Consider the following 14,073-nt stretch of genomic DNA (forward strand, 5'->3'; position numbering starts at 1 on the left):
CTCTGTACACAAGGAAGATATTATGTGATTAAATAAGATTTTTTACAATTTTTCGGTATCTTTTTCCATTTTTGGAAAGTTTTGATATGACATTTTAATCGGTTTAAACTGTTTCTTCTCAGTTTGACCTTGAACTGACCTTGAACCTGACGTGATCAAAAAAATAAGTGAAGATCACAGCTAGATGGATTCGGCGACCCTGAAAACATAACGACAGTTAGTAGTTTGCCCCATGAAAAACCATTATCTTATTGTGATACGAATCCTCCATCCAAGAAGATTAAGTGACCTTCATATGACCTTGAGGGTTATATTAAAAAAAATTGAATATCTATCTGGACGTAAAATATCCCGCTCTTTCAGAATCTGCAGTCAAAAATTCATTTTTCCTAGAGTTCACAGCTTTGACCTTGAACTGACCTTCAAACTTACCTCATGGAGATAAACAAATACCGGATTTGGATTCAGCGCCCCCCAAAACTATACAGATAGATGTCTTGTATTGGTTATTGCTGATTTCAGCAATTTGACCTTAAAATGCCCTTGAACCCGACGTGCTGAGGTTAAACGAAAGCCAGATTCGGACTCAGCGCGCAAAAATACATAGGGGTACATGGGTTTTGTCGATGGACATACAAGTCCCTTTTTTTGTGGGCCTGTGTTATCAGAAGCACCACGGCGCATAAGAAACTTTAAATAAAAAGACAACGATTCTTTTAATCGTTAATTCTTTTGGAGAAAAAAATACTAATGAATTTAAGACCGTTTTTCTTTTAATCAATATTAGCAGCAAATTTTAACAGTATTAAGAAATGTTCATAATATACCTTCAAAATAATTTAAACATAGCGTAGAAAATATTCATGATAAAATAAATATATGTGATATGCGCTTTCGAGCATACTTTTTTAATTAAATTAACATTTAATTTAGATTATTTATTTTACATATTATCAACTAATAATTGGTCTTCATAATTTCAGGCTCGCCTACAAAGTTCAAGATACCAAGTCGGCTTAGATAAACAAGAGTCAAGTACTTACAGAAATTTACTAACAAAATTACCATCTGGTAAAAATTCGTTAGAGGCAGCTTACGATGCTATAGAGTTTAAAATGGACGAAATCGTTAGTTATGTTGATCAGTGGTTAAGGTATCAGTCACTATGGGATTTGCAACCTGAAAATTTATATGGTAAATTAAACGAAGATATTTCATTATGGATGAAGTGCTTAAATGATATTAAAAAAACGCGGACCACTTTTGACACATCAGATACAAGAAGAGAATTCGGACCTGTCATTATAGATTTTGCTAAAGTTCAAAGTAAAGTTTCGTTAAAATACGATTCTTGGCATAAAGAAACATTGGGTAAATTTGGATCCCTACTTGGAAATGAAATGGCAAGTTTCCATGTACAAGTTTCACGATCAAGAAGTGATTTAGAATCGCATTCTATTGAAGCAGCAAGCACTTCGGATGCGGTCAGTTTTATAACGTATGTGCAGTCTTTAAAACGGAAAATGAAAGTTTGGGAAAAACAGGTCAATATCTATAGAGACGGCCAAAGGATTCTCGAACGTCAGCGATTTCAGTTTCCATCGCAGTGGCTACATGTCGATAACATAGAAGGTGAATGGGGTGCTTTTAACGAAATTATAAAAAGGAAAGATACCTGTATTCAAACTCAAGTAGCATCATTACAATTAAAGATAGTTGCAGAAGATAAAGCTATTGAAACTAGAACATGTGATTTTCTTAATGATTGGGAACAAGGAAAACCCGTTGAAGGGCACTTACGACCAGACGATGCTTTACAGCAACTTCAGTTGTTCGAGAACAAATACACACGACTAAAAGAAGAGCGAGATAATGTTGCTAAAGCCAAAGAAGCTTTAGAACTTTTAGAACCTGGAGTTATAAGCGTAAATGAGGATCGGATGCAAGTGGTCTTTGAAGAACTTCAAGATTTAAAAGGAGTTTGGTCAGAATTATCAAAAATCTGGACGCAAATTGATGAAACACGAGAAAAACCATGGCTTTCCGTTCAACCCAGGAAACTTCGCCTACAATTAGATACTATGTTAACGCAATTGAAAGAGTTACCTGCAAGATTACGTCAATATTCTTCATACGAATATGTAAAAAAATTACTTCAAAACTATACTAAAGTAAACATGTTAATTGTTGAACTTAAATCAGATGCCTTGAAAGAAAGGCATTGGAAATTATTAATGAAGCATTTAAGAGTAGATTGGTTGCTGAGTGAATTAACTCTTGGACAAGTATGGGATGTTAATCTTCAAAAGAATGAAGGAGCAGTCAAAGATATTATTTTAGTAGCACAAGGCGAAATGGCTCTGGAAGAATTTTTAAAACAAGTACGAGAATCATGGCAGAATTATGAATTAGAATTAATTAACTATCAAAATAAGTGCCGGTTAATTCGAGGTTGGGACGATCTTTTCAACAAAGTAAAGGAACACATTAATTCAGTTGCTGCAATGAAATTATCCCCTTATTACAAAGTATTTGAAGAAGAAGCACTTACTTGGGAAGAAAAACTTAATCGAATTAATTCTCTGTTCGATATCTGGATAGATGTGCAAAGAAGATGGGTATATTTAGAAGGTATTTTTTCAAGTAGCGCTGATATAAAAACGCTTTTACCGGTTGAGACATCTCGTTTTCAAAGTATCAGTTCTGAATTTCTTGGTTTAATGAAAAAAGTTTCAAAAAGTCCTATGGTTATGGATATTTTAAATATTCCTGGAGTACAAAGGTCATTGGAGCGTCTTGCAGATCTTCTCGGCAAAATTCAAAAAGCGTTGGGAGAATATTTAGAAAGAGAAAGAAATTCTTTTCCACGTTTTTATTTTGTTGGCGATGAAGATCTGTTAGAAATAATTGGAAATAGTAAGAACGTAGCAAGGCTTCAAAAACATTTCAAGAAAATGTTTGCAGGGGTCGCATCAATAATACTTAACGAAGACAATACAATAGTTATTGGTATAGCTTCTAGAGAGGGAGAAGAAGTAATTTTTCAAAATCCTGTATCAACCATAAATCATCCTAAAATCAATGAATGGCTTAGTCTGGTGGAGAAAGAAATGCGGGTTACTCTAGCGTCTAGTCTCGCTAGTGCTGTGCAGGACATAAAAGAATTAAAAGGTGAAAAAATGAGTTCATCAGCTCTTATGAGTTGGTGCGATAAATATCAAGCTCAAATCATCATTTTGGCAGCACAGATTCTTTGGTCAGAAGATGTAGAAACTGCATTGCAAGAATTTCAAGATAATGTGGGATCAAATCCTCTTGATCGCGTACTTTTTCAGGTCGAAAGTACGTTAAACGTTTTAGCTGATTCTGTTTTGCAAGAACAGCCACTCTTGCGCAGAAAGAAGCTTGAGCACTTAATAAATGAATTCGTTCATAAACGCACTGTTACAAGAAGATTAATTTATAATAACGTCTCGAATCCAAAGGCGTTTGAGTGGCTTTGCGAAATGAGATTTTATTTTGATCCTAAACAAATTGATGTTCTTCAACAACTTACTATACATATGGCAAATGCTAAATTCTTTTATGGTTTTGAATATTTGGGGGTTCAAGATAGACTTGTACAAACACCATTAACAGATAGGTGTTATCTAACAATGACACAAGCTTTAGAGTCTCGTTTAGGTGGTTCGCCATTTGGACCCGCTGGTACTGGAAAAACTGAATCCGTTAAAGCACTTGGACACCAATTAGGACGATTTGTATTAGTTTTCAACTGCGATGAAACTTTTGATTTTCAGGTATGTGATCAGATAATAAAATTTTCTATTTTTTATATATAACCAAATTTTTGCTCCCTCCTAGAGGAAGCTTCGTAATAGTAAAATTTTCAGTTTTGCTAAAACATTATAGGATCGTATTTGGAGGTGTTTAGAGTTCGAATCATGCGTTTTTAGAAAATGTCTGTGCGGATAACTGTGTGTGTATGTACGTATACCGTTATGATTCTGGAACCACGCGACCGATCGTAATAAAATTTGATATGCATATACTTTTTTCTGATATTGAATTCTGGAAAAATTTTCTTTATGATTCTGACCATTTTATGGCCATCTTATAGCCATTTTCGATCTTTGAAAAATTATTTTTGCTTTTTTTGATGATATGATTTATACAATATATTCAACAATAGTGTATCTTAAAGAACATAAAATTGCCTACTTTTTTATACAAGATTTTCCAGATTGACTGGAACGTTCAATTGTTATGATAAAAACGGTGATTTAAAAAAATAATTAATGTGGTGGCCACACAGCACCCACTCGCACATTCACACACTCGCATTCACACACGCGCGCACACACATACAAACCTCACGCGAACGCGCACGCGAAGACTCCAGCGTTCGTGCCTCGAATGACGCGGCCCGGATTAGAACTCGGTTTTTCCGGCCCAGCCGAGCGCATTAGGACAATTAAGCCCTCCGCATCGAGGAAGCAGTAAAACGCTCGGGCCCGCGCTCGAACCCTTTTATTGCGGTCATCTGCACCTCGATGCGGGCGGCTAAAGCTCACCGGAGCGGGAAATCCCCAGCGTCATAAAACAGTAAACGGCCGGCCGCTTGGGCCAGCTGCCCTCGACACCGCCGCGCTATCCGGACCGCGCACACTCCGTCCCTGCCAATCCGATAGGTGATCGGTACAAGAGGCGGAACGATCGAGACCTTCGACGGTCGACGCTGGAGCCGACCAGAAACAGTTCAACTGGAGCCACGACACGAGTCGCATCACCTCCAGATCTTGTCACGCAAATCAACGACATATAAAACGACCACTGTGAAACATCAAGTTCATCAGATATTATGACAGTTGCTCCTTTAGTGAAATAATTAAGATAAAAGTATTTTAAAAATCATGAATATACTGTATATTTGAACAATATTTTATTTATTGGACCTATGAATTTCGTTGGAGGAAGCTACGTGCCAAAGAATTGCAGCGGTTTTCGACATTGGTTTTAAAAATAATGGTAAGCAAGGTAAGTAGCAGAATGGGTAAATAAAAAAATGGACGCAATTTGTTTTACGGAGAAATTACTATTGGCATATCTGCAATCTTGTTAGTTTCTTGTCCCGATTACAAAATGTGCTATAAAATACTCATACGTAACGTTTTTACATTACTAATGATTCCATTTGTCTTCGATACAATAAATTCTCGTCAGATCTTTCAACATGTCCCTGGCGTTACCTGCATTTGACGAATCGTGGGCTGGAACTTACTCGTAAATTCTCTTCTACTCTTTTCCTCTCTAGATTTGTTAGATCTAGCGGAATATAACTCACGTACAGTGCTTCAAACATTTTTGTTGCTGCCCCCCCCCCCCCTCTCTCATATACACACATATATACACACTCTCATATACACACACATCAAATCGGCACTTTGAGGCTTTTTTCGAGACCAATACGGCAATTTGAGGATTTTTCGGCAATTTGAGGATGGTCCTCAAATTGCGAATATATTAAACTGTACTTTTGAGGAGGTCCTCAAAAATCCATTGGAGACTTTGAATGGCCTCCGCAAAATTCTATTGGGCATTTTGAGGAGGACAGAATATATTAATATAAAAGTGACTCTAATAAAAATAAGGAGGCACCTCAGAATTCTTATGGGAATTTCAAGGAGGAATATAAGATTTCCACGACCTAGAACATTATCGGTAAATTGTCATTGCACGTACGCGATCCACATGAATAGAACTATTTACTTACCCTACAGCGCAGGATATTATTTTTCAATCAAGTCGCGCGGTAGCGCCACGAAGGCGAGTTTGAAAAGCAGACGAAGCCGCGGCGCCCGCGCTACTATTTACTTCTATGTTGAGGTTCGCATTTTTCATTTTACAATATATATGCATTTCATTGATGTTCCTAATATATTTTGACTTATATCATGTTTTATTATGCCTAACTATGATTTTCAACCAAAATATTGATAAAAACAGCTACCTTTGATATAATACACGAGTGTATTCATAAAATGCTCAAATCAAATCATAAAATGTTAGGACCGTTAAGTTAGCCCCAACAAGTGTTAGGACCGTGAAGTTGGCCGCACAGTTATATACAAATGGATATTGATTTTTCATCATACAGTGTCTCGGCAGTTAGCAGCGCGTCAGGTCATATGATGTATATGTTCGATACGATCCTTGAAAAAAATTGTTGTTAATTATACTTATTAAATTATTATTGACCCGACAAAAATGGATTTGAAATGTTAGTTCACTACAAACGAAGAAATGGAAGAATTCGAAGATCGTGATCCCACTATGTAAGTACTTATTGATAAAATTATATATTTGAGGTTATTTTCAAAATTTTTTTCGTTTTTTCTAATGAATATTGTATTTTTTTTCTTTGTAGAAATATTGTCGGATACATAGATTCCATTACGGCACCTTCTATATCAGGGCCAAACAAAGACATATTATTTAAATTTTCAATATGTAATGGCAGTAAAAGGATATGTGTCCTTATATGGGATCCTGTGTTCGTTAACAAGTATCTAAAAGACATTTGCTCAAATAGGGTAAGTATTATATAATATCCCCTATTATATTAAAGTTTGAGATTTATATCTTTTCATTTATATTATGTTTGCAGGTAGTCAACATTAATGGTGCCTACTGCCGTGCCAATTAGCCTTTCCAAATCTAAAGAAGAAAATAATATGGTTGGATTCGAACTTCTTGTAAAAGAGAACACAAGTCACAAGTCTTACTTTTCTGGGTTACTACTTACTATCTCCCACAGCTCCAGATGAATTGCATCAAGTAACTTTTGATAATATTCATACCGTGCAAGGCTTAATTGGTATATAATAATTTTTAATTAATACCTTTATTCATATGTATTTATATTTAATATTTATATCAATACTTTTCTTAGAAATTTCAGGCTATGTACGCACATAATTTTCTCTCATCCATAATCGAAGTGGTCTTACAAATTATGGTATCTGTGCCATAACTGATGGAACAAAAAAAACTCACAATCCAAGTAAAACAATTTCAAATTTCCCATCTTGAAATAGGGGATCACGTCAAGGTTAAAGGAATAGTAAAAGGCCAAGGTTATTTTTATATATTATTTTTTGTCTATATATTATTCTTCCATTTAAAATTTGAAATAGCGGTTTATTAACCTTTATTTTTTGTAGATTCCCTGGTCACTATTTTTTGCGATAACATGGATGCCATAGAACTAGATTCAGAAACTCAAGCAATGCAACCAGAATTGGTGGAGCGTGGATGCAGACCTGTAAAATGCATTCGCCCAAATGAATAGAAATATTGACCACTGATCATTTTCAAAGTTTTTTGATGGTAAAGGAAATAACCTTATTATTTCAAAAGCATTGAGACACTAATTAAGTGTTATAGATTTTATTCTATTTAGAAGATTTATTTTCTTATTACTTGAATCATTAATGACAGGAAAATAATTTTCATCTTTGATTGAGATTAACTGTTATTAAAATAGGCAAAAGTTTAATCGAAAAAGACTATTAATTAGTGAGATGTAGGCTAATTATATGTAGGTCGTTTAAGAAATGTGATTCAAACATAATATGTTTAACTTTGTGTACTTACATTCTAAATTAGGTAATGCATAGTATGATTAAGTGTTAAACTGTTGCGTACAAAAAGAATACTTTCAAAGTTTTCAATACTAGCTTAGCTTTTACACAGTGAGTGTTTAATTATTGATATGTTAAAGTGAGAAAAAAGAATATTTACAAATAAAGTAATATTTTATTATTTTTCAATAGTACTTGTAACCTTAAAAGATAAAAATATTATTCAACTGAAAGTAAAATATTTTATTTTAATAAGAAGATAAACGATAAGGTACTTTGATATGTGTATATGTAACTTTATAGTTACACAAGAGTTTATTTTTATAATGCAGTAAATTATAAGTATAATAATATTAATAAAATAAAACTTCAATTTTTATATTACTTTGAATTAGGAATTGATATTACTTCGTAACGTTTTTACTATTTCATACTTTAATTAAAAAAGGCTGTTATAACATTTTGTGACTTAATAATAATATTCTAAATAGCCAAATTGTTTTAATACTGTTTCTGTGTGCGTATGTGTATTAAATGCACTTAATATTACGTGTATTTTTCATTAAAAAGAAATAAATAAAATACATATTAAATATTTCATTATTTTTATTGGTGTATAATTAAGTGGTATTGTTACAAAAATATTTCATTATAATACTTATTTCACCTGTTGAAAATAAATACATATTTTTGTACGTATCTTTACGTACAAAAAAATGTATTTATTTTTAGCAGGATCAGGTGCAATTAAACAATACAAATAATATAATTCAAAACATAAGGGGTATCGATAAAGCTAATTGTGATAGATTCTCTATTTCTACCATGTGAGCTACGATGTGCTTTTCTATTTTTTTTTTTTTTTTTTTAATGTAAATGTTTTCTTACAATAGTTACACGTGTACTCATTTTTATAATGGACGAGTAAATGTCTTTCTAAAATCGCTTTTCTTGAAAAACATTTCTCACAAATCTCACATTTGTGTTTACAGATTTTTCCATGAGTTGATATATGCTGTTCTAAATGTGATTTTTGTAAAAATTTTTTCTTTGCAATCACTACACTCGTACAATCTTAAATTTTTATTTCTGTTTTGTCATGAACATTTAATTGAGATTTTCTCGTGAAAGTTTTGTGGCATGTTGAGCACTCCTAGTCTTTCACATCTTTGTGTCTTTTGACATGTGCATTCGTGCAAAAAATTTTTAATTTTTCCTGCATTGTCCATAATAATACGCAACCTGCAGAGTATATATTTATAAGTTTAAAGTTTCATTGTATTATTTTATTTTTAATTTTAATCATAGTAAATATATTATATTATTACCTTTTGAAATAATGACAGGTAGTTCTGATATGTATGTATATGTAACATAAATGTGTGAGAAAGCAATATCCTTCTACCACTTTGCTTATTAAACAAACGTATGAAAAAGCAATATCCTTCTATCGCATGGCTGTACTACAAAAACTTATGAGAAAGCAATACCCTACGCGGTCGGAATGCGAGTTAAATACAATGATGGTCTAACTTAACCTTTGGAAGTTCATGGCTCATACTATGAAACAGACTAAATGTGCAGTAAATTAATTGTGATTCTATTGTAATTATATATTGAATATACTATATTCTACACTACGCCTAGCCTACATTTCTTAAAAAACCTTATATTACACTTCATACTTTTCTAAATGAACCTTTTGCGCTCAAATGCACTGTCTATATTGAATATACTATATTCTACACTACGCCTAGCCTAAATTTCTTAAAATCCTTATATTACACTTCATACATTTCTAAACAAACTTTCTGCGCTCTAATTCACTACATATACTGAATATACTATATTCTACACAACGCCTAGACTAAATTTTCAAAATAACTTTATATATCACTTCATACTTTTTCGAACAAACTTTTTGCACTCAAACTCACAATATATATTGAATATACTATATTCTACACTACGCCTAGCCTAAATTTCTTAAAAAACCTTATATTACATTTCATACTTTTTTGAACAAACTTTTTGCACTTACACTCACTATATATACTGAATATACAATATTTTGCACAACGCCTAGACTAAATTTTCAAAATAACCTAATATTACACATACTTGCTCATACTTGCTTGAACTAACTTTTTTTACTTTAACTCTACACCATGCCTAGACTAAATTTTCAAAATGTTTTAACTCTACTTCCTTTTACCTTTTTTCTGACTAATCCTTCTCTTTCTTCTATCTTCCTGAATCTTGTAATCCTGTTACTTTCTTATCACTCCTTTTTTTAAAAGTACACGCATAATCACCATATATTATTGCACAGTCCGTATCGTGTAAGCCTGTGAACGGTAGAGGCTTGTCTTTGTCAACCACTAATTTATCATGTCGTACACATAATGTGTGCTGCCTTGCTATGGCTGACAGCAGCAAGACACTTATATTGCTTTTATTACTATATATATATATATATATATATATATATATATATATATATATATATATATATATATATATATATTTGCATGTTACTTCTTAAATCTTGAATTGATGACTTTTTTATTATATTCTTGCGTCCACTAAATACTTACATATGTATAGATGTGTACATACATATACAACTACCGCATATAAACACAAAATCTAAAACGATAAATCTATAATCTTGCTTGCTCTGAACATAATACTATGCCTCAGAATTATAAAAATATAAAAATTTAAATCATTAACTCAATGATATATGGTTACTGCATCACAGAATCGACTTCTTAAACAAATATTGAACAAGATACTTTTACTAAATTGTAACTTATGCATTGTATACATTAATTAAATTGTAACTAGATTATACATAGCAAATTATAACAATCATAAATAACAATCATTATTGCATTGAAAAATTAATAATAATAATAATAAAAATTAAAATAAGAATAATATTTTAATCATAATTTTAACCGCAAACAAATTTTTATGCAATTTTTGACTATAATGAAATATCAATGACATATTATACTTTGCAATAAAATGCAACAAAATCAATATCCTTCTATCATATATACAAGATAAACAATAATTTTAATAAATGAAAAATAATATACTTTACCAGTCAAGAGGCTGGTAGAAAAATTCATCTGCTACAAACATTATAAACATTGAAGAACCTGCAACAGTAAAATAAATTCCACAAAGTAAATGCTTAATAGAAAAAGTTTTAAGCAATAATTTTTGTTTTTAATTTATAATAAATTACTTATCTAATAATTCCATTGTAGTACTTTATAGAAAGCAGGATACACATACATGGAACAGTTGTGCAATTTAACAAATTGTAATCATACTTGCACATATATGACTAATAATAAGAAAAAAAAAATTACTATTCAACAATATTAGTATGCACCAACAATATATGTAATACAATTCACAATTTAAAATTGAAAAGTCAAAACAAACTAAAATCTAAAATACTAATTAAATATAGAGTGTAAACTTCAATATGAAAATTGAACAAACGATCCGAATCATAAACTACATAAATATTCGGGCGTCCAAGCAAAAGTGGCACACCTAGCGGTAGAATTTAGAAGTACTAAGAATTATACCAAAACAATCAACAATGTAGTTACCTTAACCGATAAACTAATTGTTTAATCTGTCCCTACTGTTGTCATAAATCAGTGCAACCCAACAATTCAATCAGTTCAATTGAATCTTTGTTTCTCCTAATAATATAGATAAACTGCTTTAAAAATTTCAATAAAATGCATCAATTTCCCATTTACTTATTGATTTAGAAGTAAAAAAACACCTACAATTGCACTGCCCAGAATTTCCTGCCTGACAACTATATGAGTGTTCAGAGTCTTACTGTTACCATTATTAGTGGTGATTTGAATATTTATTTCATGTGGGTAATCGGTTAACAAACTAAAGTTTAATCACAAATCAAAGTATTTATCCACTTACACATTTTGAACATTTGAGACGTGTAGCCTGCTCGGCTACATGTGTACACTAAATTGTCTGCGCAATCAATTTCCCCTGCTGCAATTTATCATACAGCAGAGGAACAATAACATTGATTGTCGTCGCGCCGAGGAAAATAACCTCACCTCACCTCGTGGAGCAGCGGTGGCTCCCCTGCGGGCTTGGCAGGTGACTATGCCCTTCACGGTAGCGCTGCCGCGGTCCAGTGCGCTAGTGGGAGTCCCGTGCACCGCGACTGCACGATGACTTGAATATAACTTCAGAGCTAGATGCCGCGTCAGGACGATATGACATGTTCGCGCTGTCTCTTTGTCGCTCGTTAGACGCGGACGGAAGGGAACGTCCGTGCGTTTGACGCCGGCGGTGTCACGCCGCCGTTAATTAATATAGGGGGCGCGGATTCGGGTTTTCTGGGAACGCGCAGGACTATTAGGGTGAACGAGACTTCCTTCTAGAACACAATATCCTCGACTGCTGAATCGAAAGGACGCACTTGCTACCACCAACCCCATTTCAACGGATCCAGAGCGAGAGATAGAGGAAGTCGCCGGGCAGTAGGAAGAAGTCGGAGTCGAAGAAGAAGATTAAGTAAGTTGTTCCATATTCGGCACGAGGGCCACTAATTGTTGGTCGTGGATGTATTGGTTGGGGTACGTGACGCGGAACGAAATTACGTGTGTCGAGAACGAGAGAATACTCGTTTCGGGGCGTTTAGACGCGGTCGATCTAACTGGATCCCGCCATTTTAATAAATTTGTTGAGCCGCTGTCGATTGCTCAGCAATCCAGCAACGTACTCGGAGAATTGTCAATCTTCTGTTGATCGTTAAGCGATCCAGAAATCGTCGACTAATTGGGTAGCGCCGCTGTTGATCGCCAAGCGATCCAGCTTCGAAATAGGGGAATTACTGAGCCGTTGTAGAGTCGATAAACGATCCAGTAATGGTCTCTGGTGTTCCGTAGCGCCGCTGTTGATCGCTAGGCGATCGAGCCTCATCGGGAAGAACCATCGAGCCACTGTCGATCAACAGATCCAACAATTAGGAGAACACTAAGTCGAGACGCCGTTGGCCTTTCAAGTCCGGCAACCCGAAATTCCCGTAAAATAGTTGCGTGGCGTCGTCGAGCGGCTGTAGCGTTATCCTCTCAACGAATAGTAGTCGCAGTGTCGCCTTACGAATAACCGTTGTTCGTTCCGCCACCGAAGTATCCCTTATTGCGGTGGGTTTCGCGACGTTTTAGGAGATTTTCGCGCTTTTCCGCAAATATTCCCACTGCGGGAAAGGCGACAACGAGCGAATAAATACCAGCGATTCCCAGAGGGCAACTATAACGACCGAACGCCATCTTGACGGACGCCGCGTCATTTGATCGCGACGCCGACGCCATTTTGGGCGATTTAAATACGGAATTTAAAGTCACGGAAGCACGGTTGGTCTTGGTTGTTTTCCTAGTAAAAGTTCGTTATTTGTTCGTCAAACCAGTAACCGGGGATTATCACGTTTATTTTGGTGAGTTCGTTCATCATCGAATAACATCACGCGCCGAGTTCAAAGCTGAATTATTACGAGTAACTTGTAATCAGACTAAGTCTGATCCATACTGGGGGTTGCAGAATATACGATTATTGTTATTCAGAATAAACATTGTGTAATAAGCTTTATTTCGACACCTCTGCCACGCCAGGCATACATGTTCCTAGACCTATACGTCGTCCCCTTCTGTAGATGTAAGAGTCCGCGGTACGGAGATTGAAGTAAAAACTAGTGTAAACTGATTGTTTGCGTCACCGGAATCGGTTATAAAAAGCGCAATATCACACATTGAAGTACTACAAAGCCCACATAATAGAATATAATTAGAATTTAAGATACTGCAATCTTCTTCAAATGCTCTACTTCCCCCATTGATATATTTCATTAACTCAAAAATTTCAACAATTGCACTGGCCATTGCGAACTAACAAATTGTAACTAAATAAAGAAAATGATAAATAGAGAGTAAGCAAGTTTGTCACCGTAAACAGCCGTGTTTTAAGAATTTAACTACAACTTTTATCTTCAACATTTTCATGTAAAGCGTAGAGCCGCAAAGTATTATGATAAATAATTGATTTTTTTTTTGCTACAGGAAACCGATTAGCTACGAACTTGAGTTATAAGCATTTTCATGATATCATGTCAATAGAAAATAGTTGTATTTTTCAAAGATCTACAACTACTTAATTTAACTTTTTTTGTAGAATGCTTAGTATTCAACATATGGATCTAAAAAAACATTTATAGAACAGTATGGCTAAAATCCGCTGTTAAGTCACCCCTATCTGTGACTAAAGTAGTCCTTTTTTGCACCGTGTTTATCACACTCGCTACGCTCGTGCGCTAACCTCACGGTGCAAATAAGGACTACTTTAGTCACTGTTAAGTGACGAAGTT

The 14,073-nt window shown here is 34.2% G+C and overlaps 1 protein-coding gene across 8 annotated transcripts in view; it reads left to right on the top strand.

Annotated features, from left to right (window-relative positions):
* LOC100116365 (dynein heavy chain, cytoplasmic) overlaps positions 1-14,073 on the top strand; it is a 631,875-nt gene that overhangs the window by 105,152 nt on the left and 512,650 nt on the right. For all 8 annotated transcript variants that reach the window (XR_004228365.2, XR_004228366.2, XM_031933441.2 and 5 more), the window contains one exon: positions 984-3,800. Coding sequence is in view for 6 of the 8 variants with exons in the window: in XM_031933441.2 (XP_031789301.2) it covers positions 984-3,800 (2,817 nt within the window). In the remaining 2 variants the exon portion in view is untranslated. The remainder of the gene's footprint in view (positions 1-983; positions 3,801-14,073) is intronic.

The sequence above is a fragment of the Nasonia vitripennis genome, unplaced genomic scaffold (assembly GCF_009193385.2).
Source record: "Nasonia vitripennis strain AsymCx unplaced genomic scaffold, Nvit_psr_1.1 unplaced0251, whole genome shotgun sequence".
Classification (NCBI taxonomy): domain Eukaryota; kingdom Metazoa; phylum Arthropoda; class Insecta; order Hymenoptera; family Pteromalidae; genus Nasonia; species Nasonia vitripennis.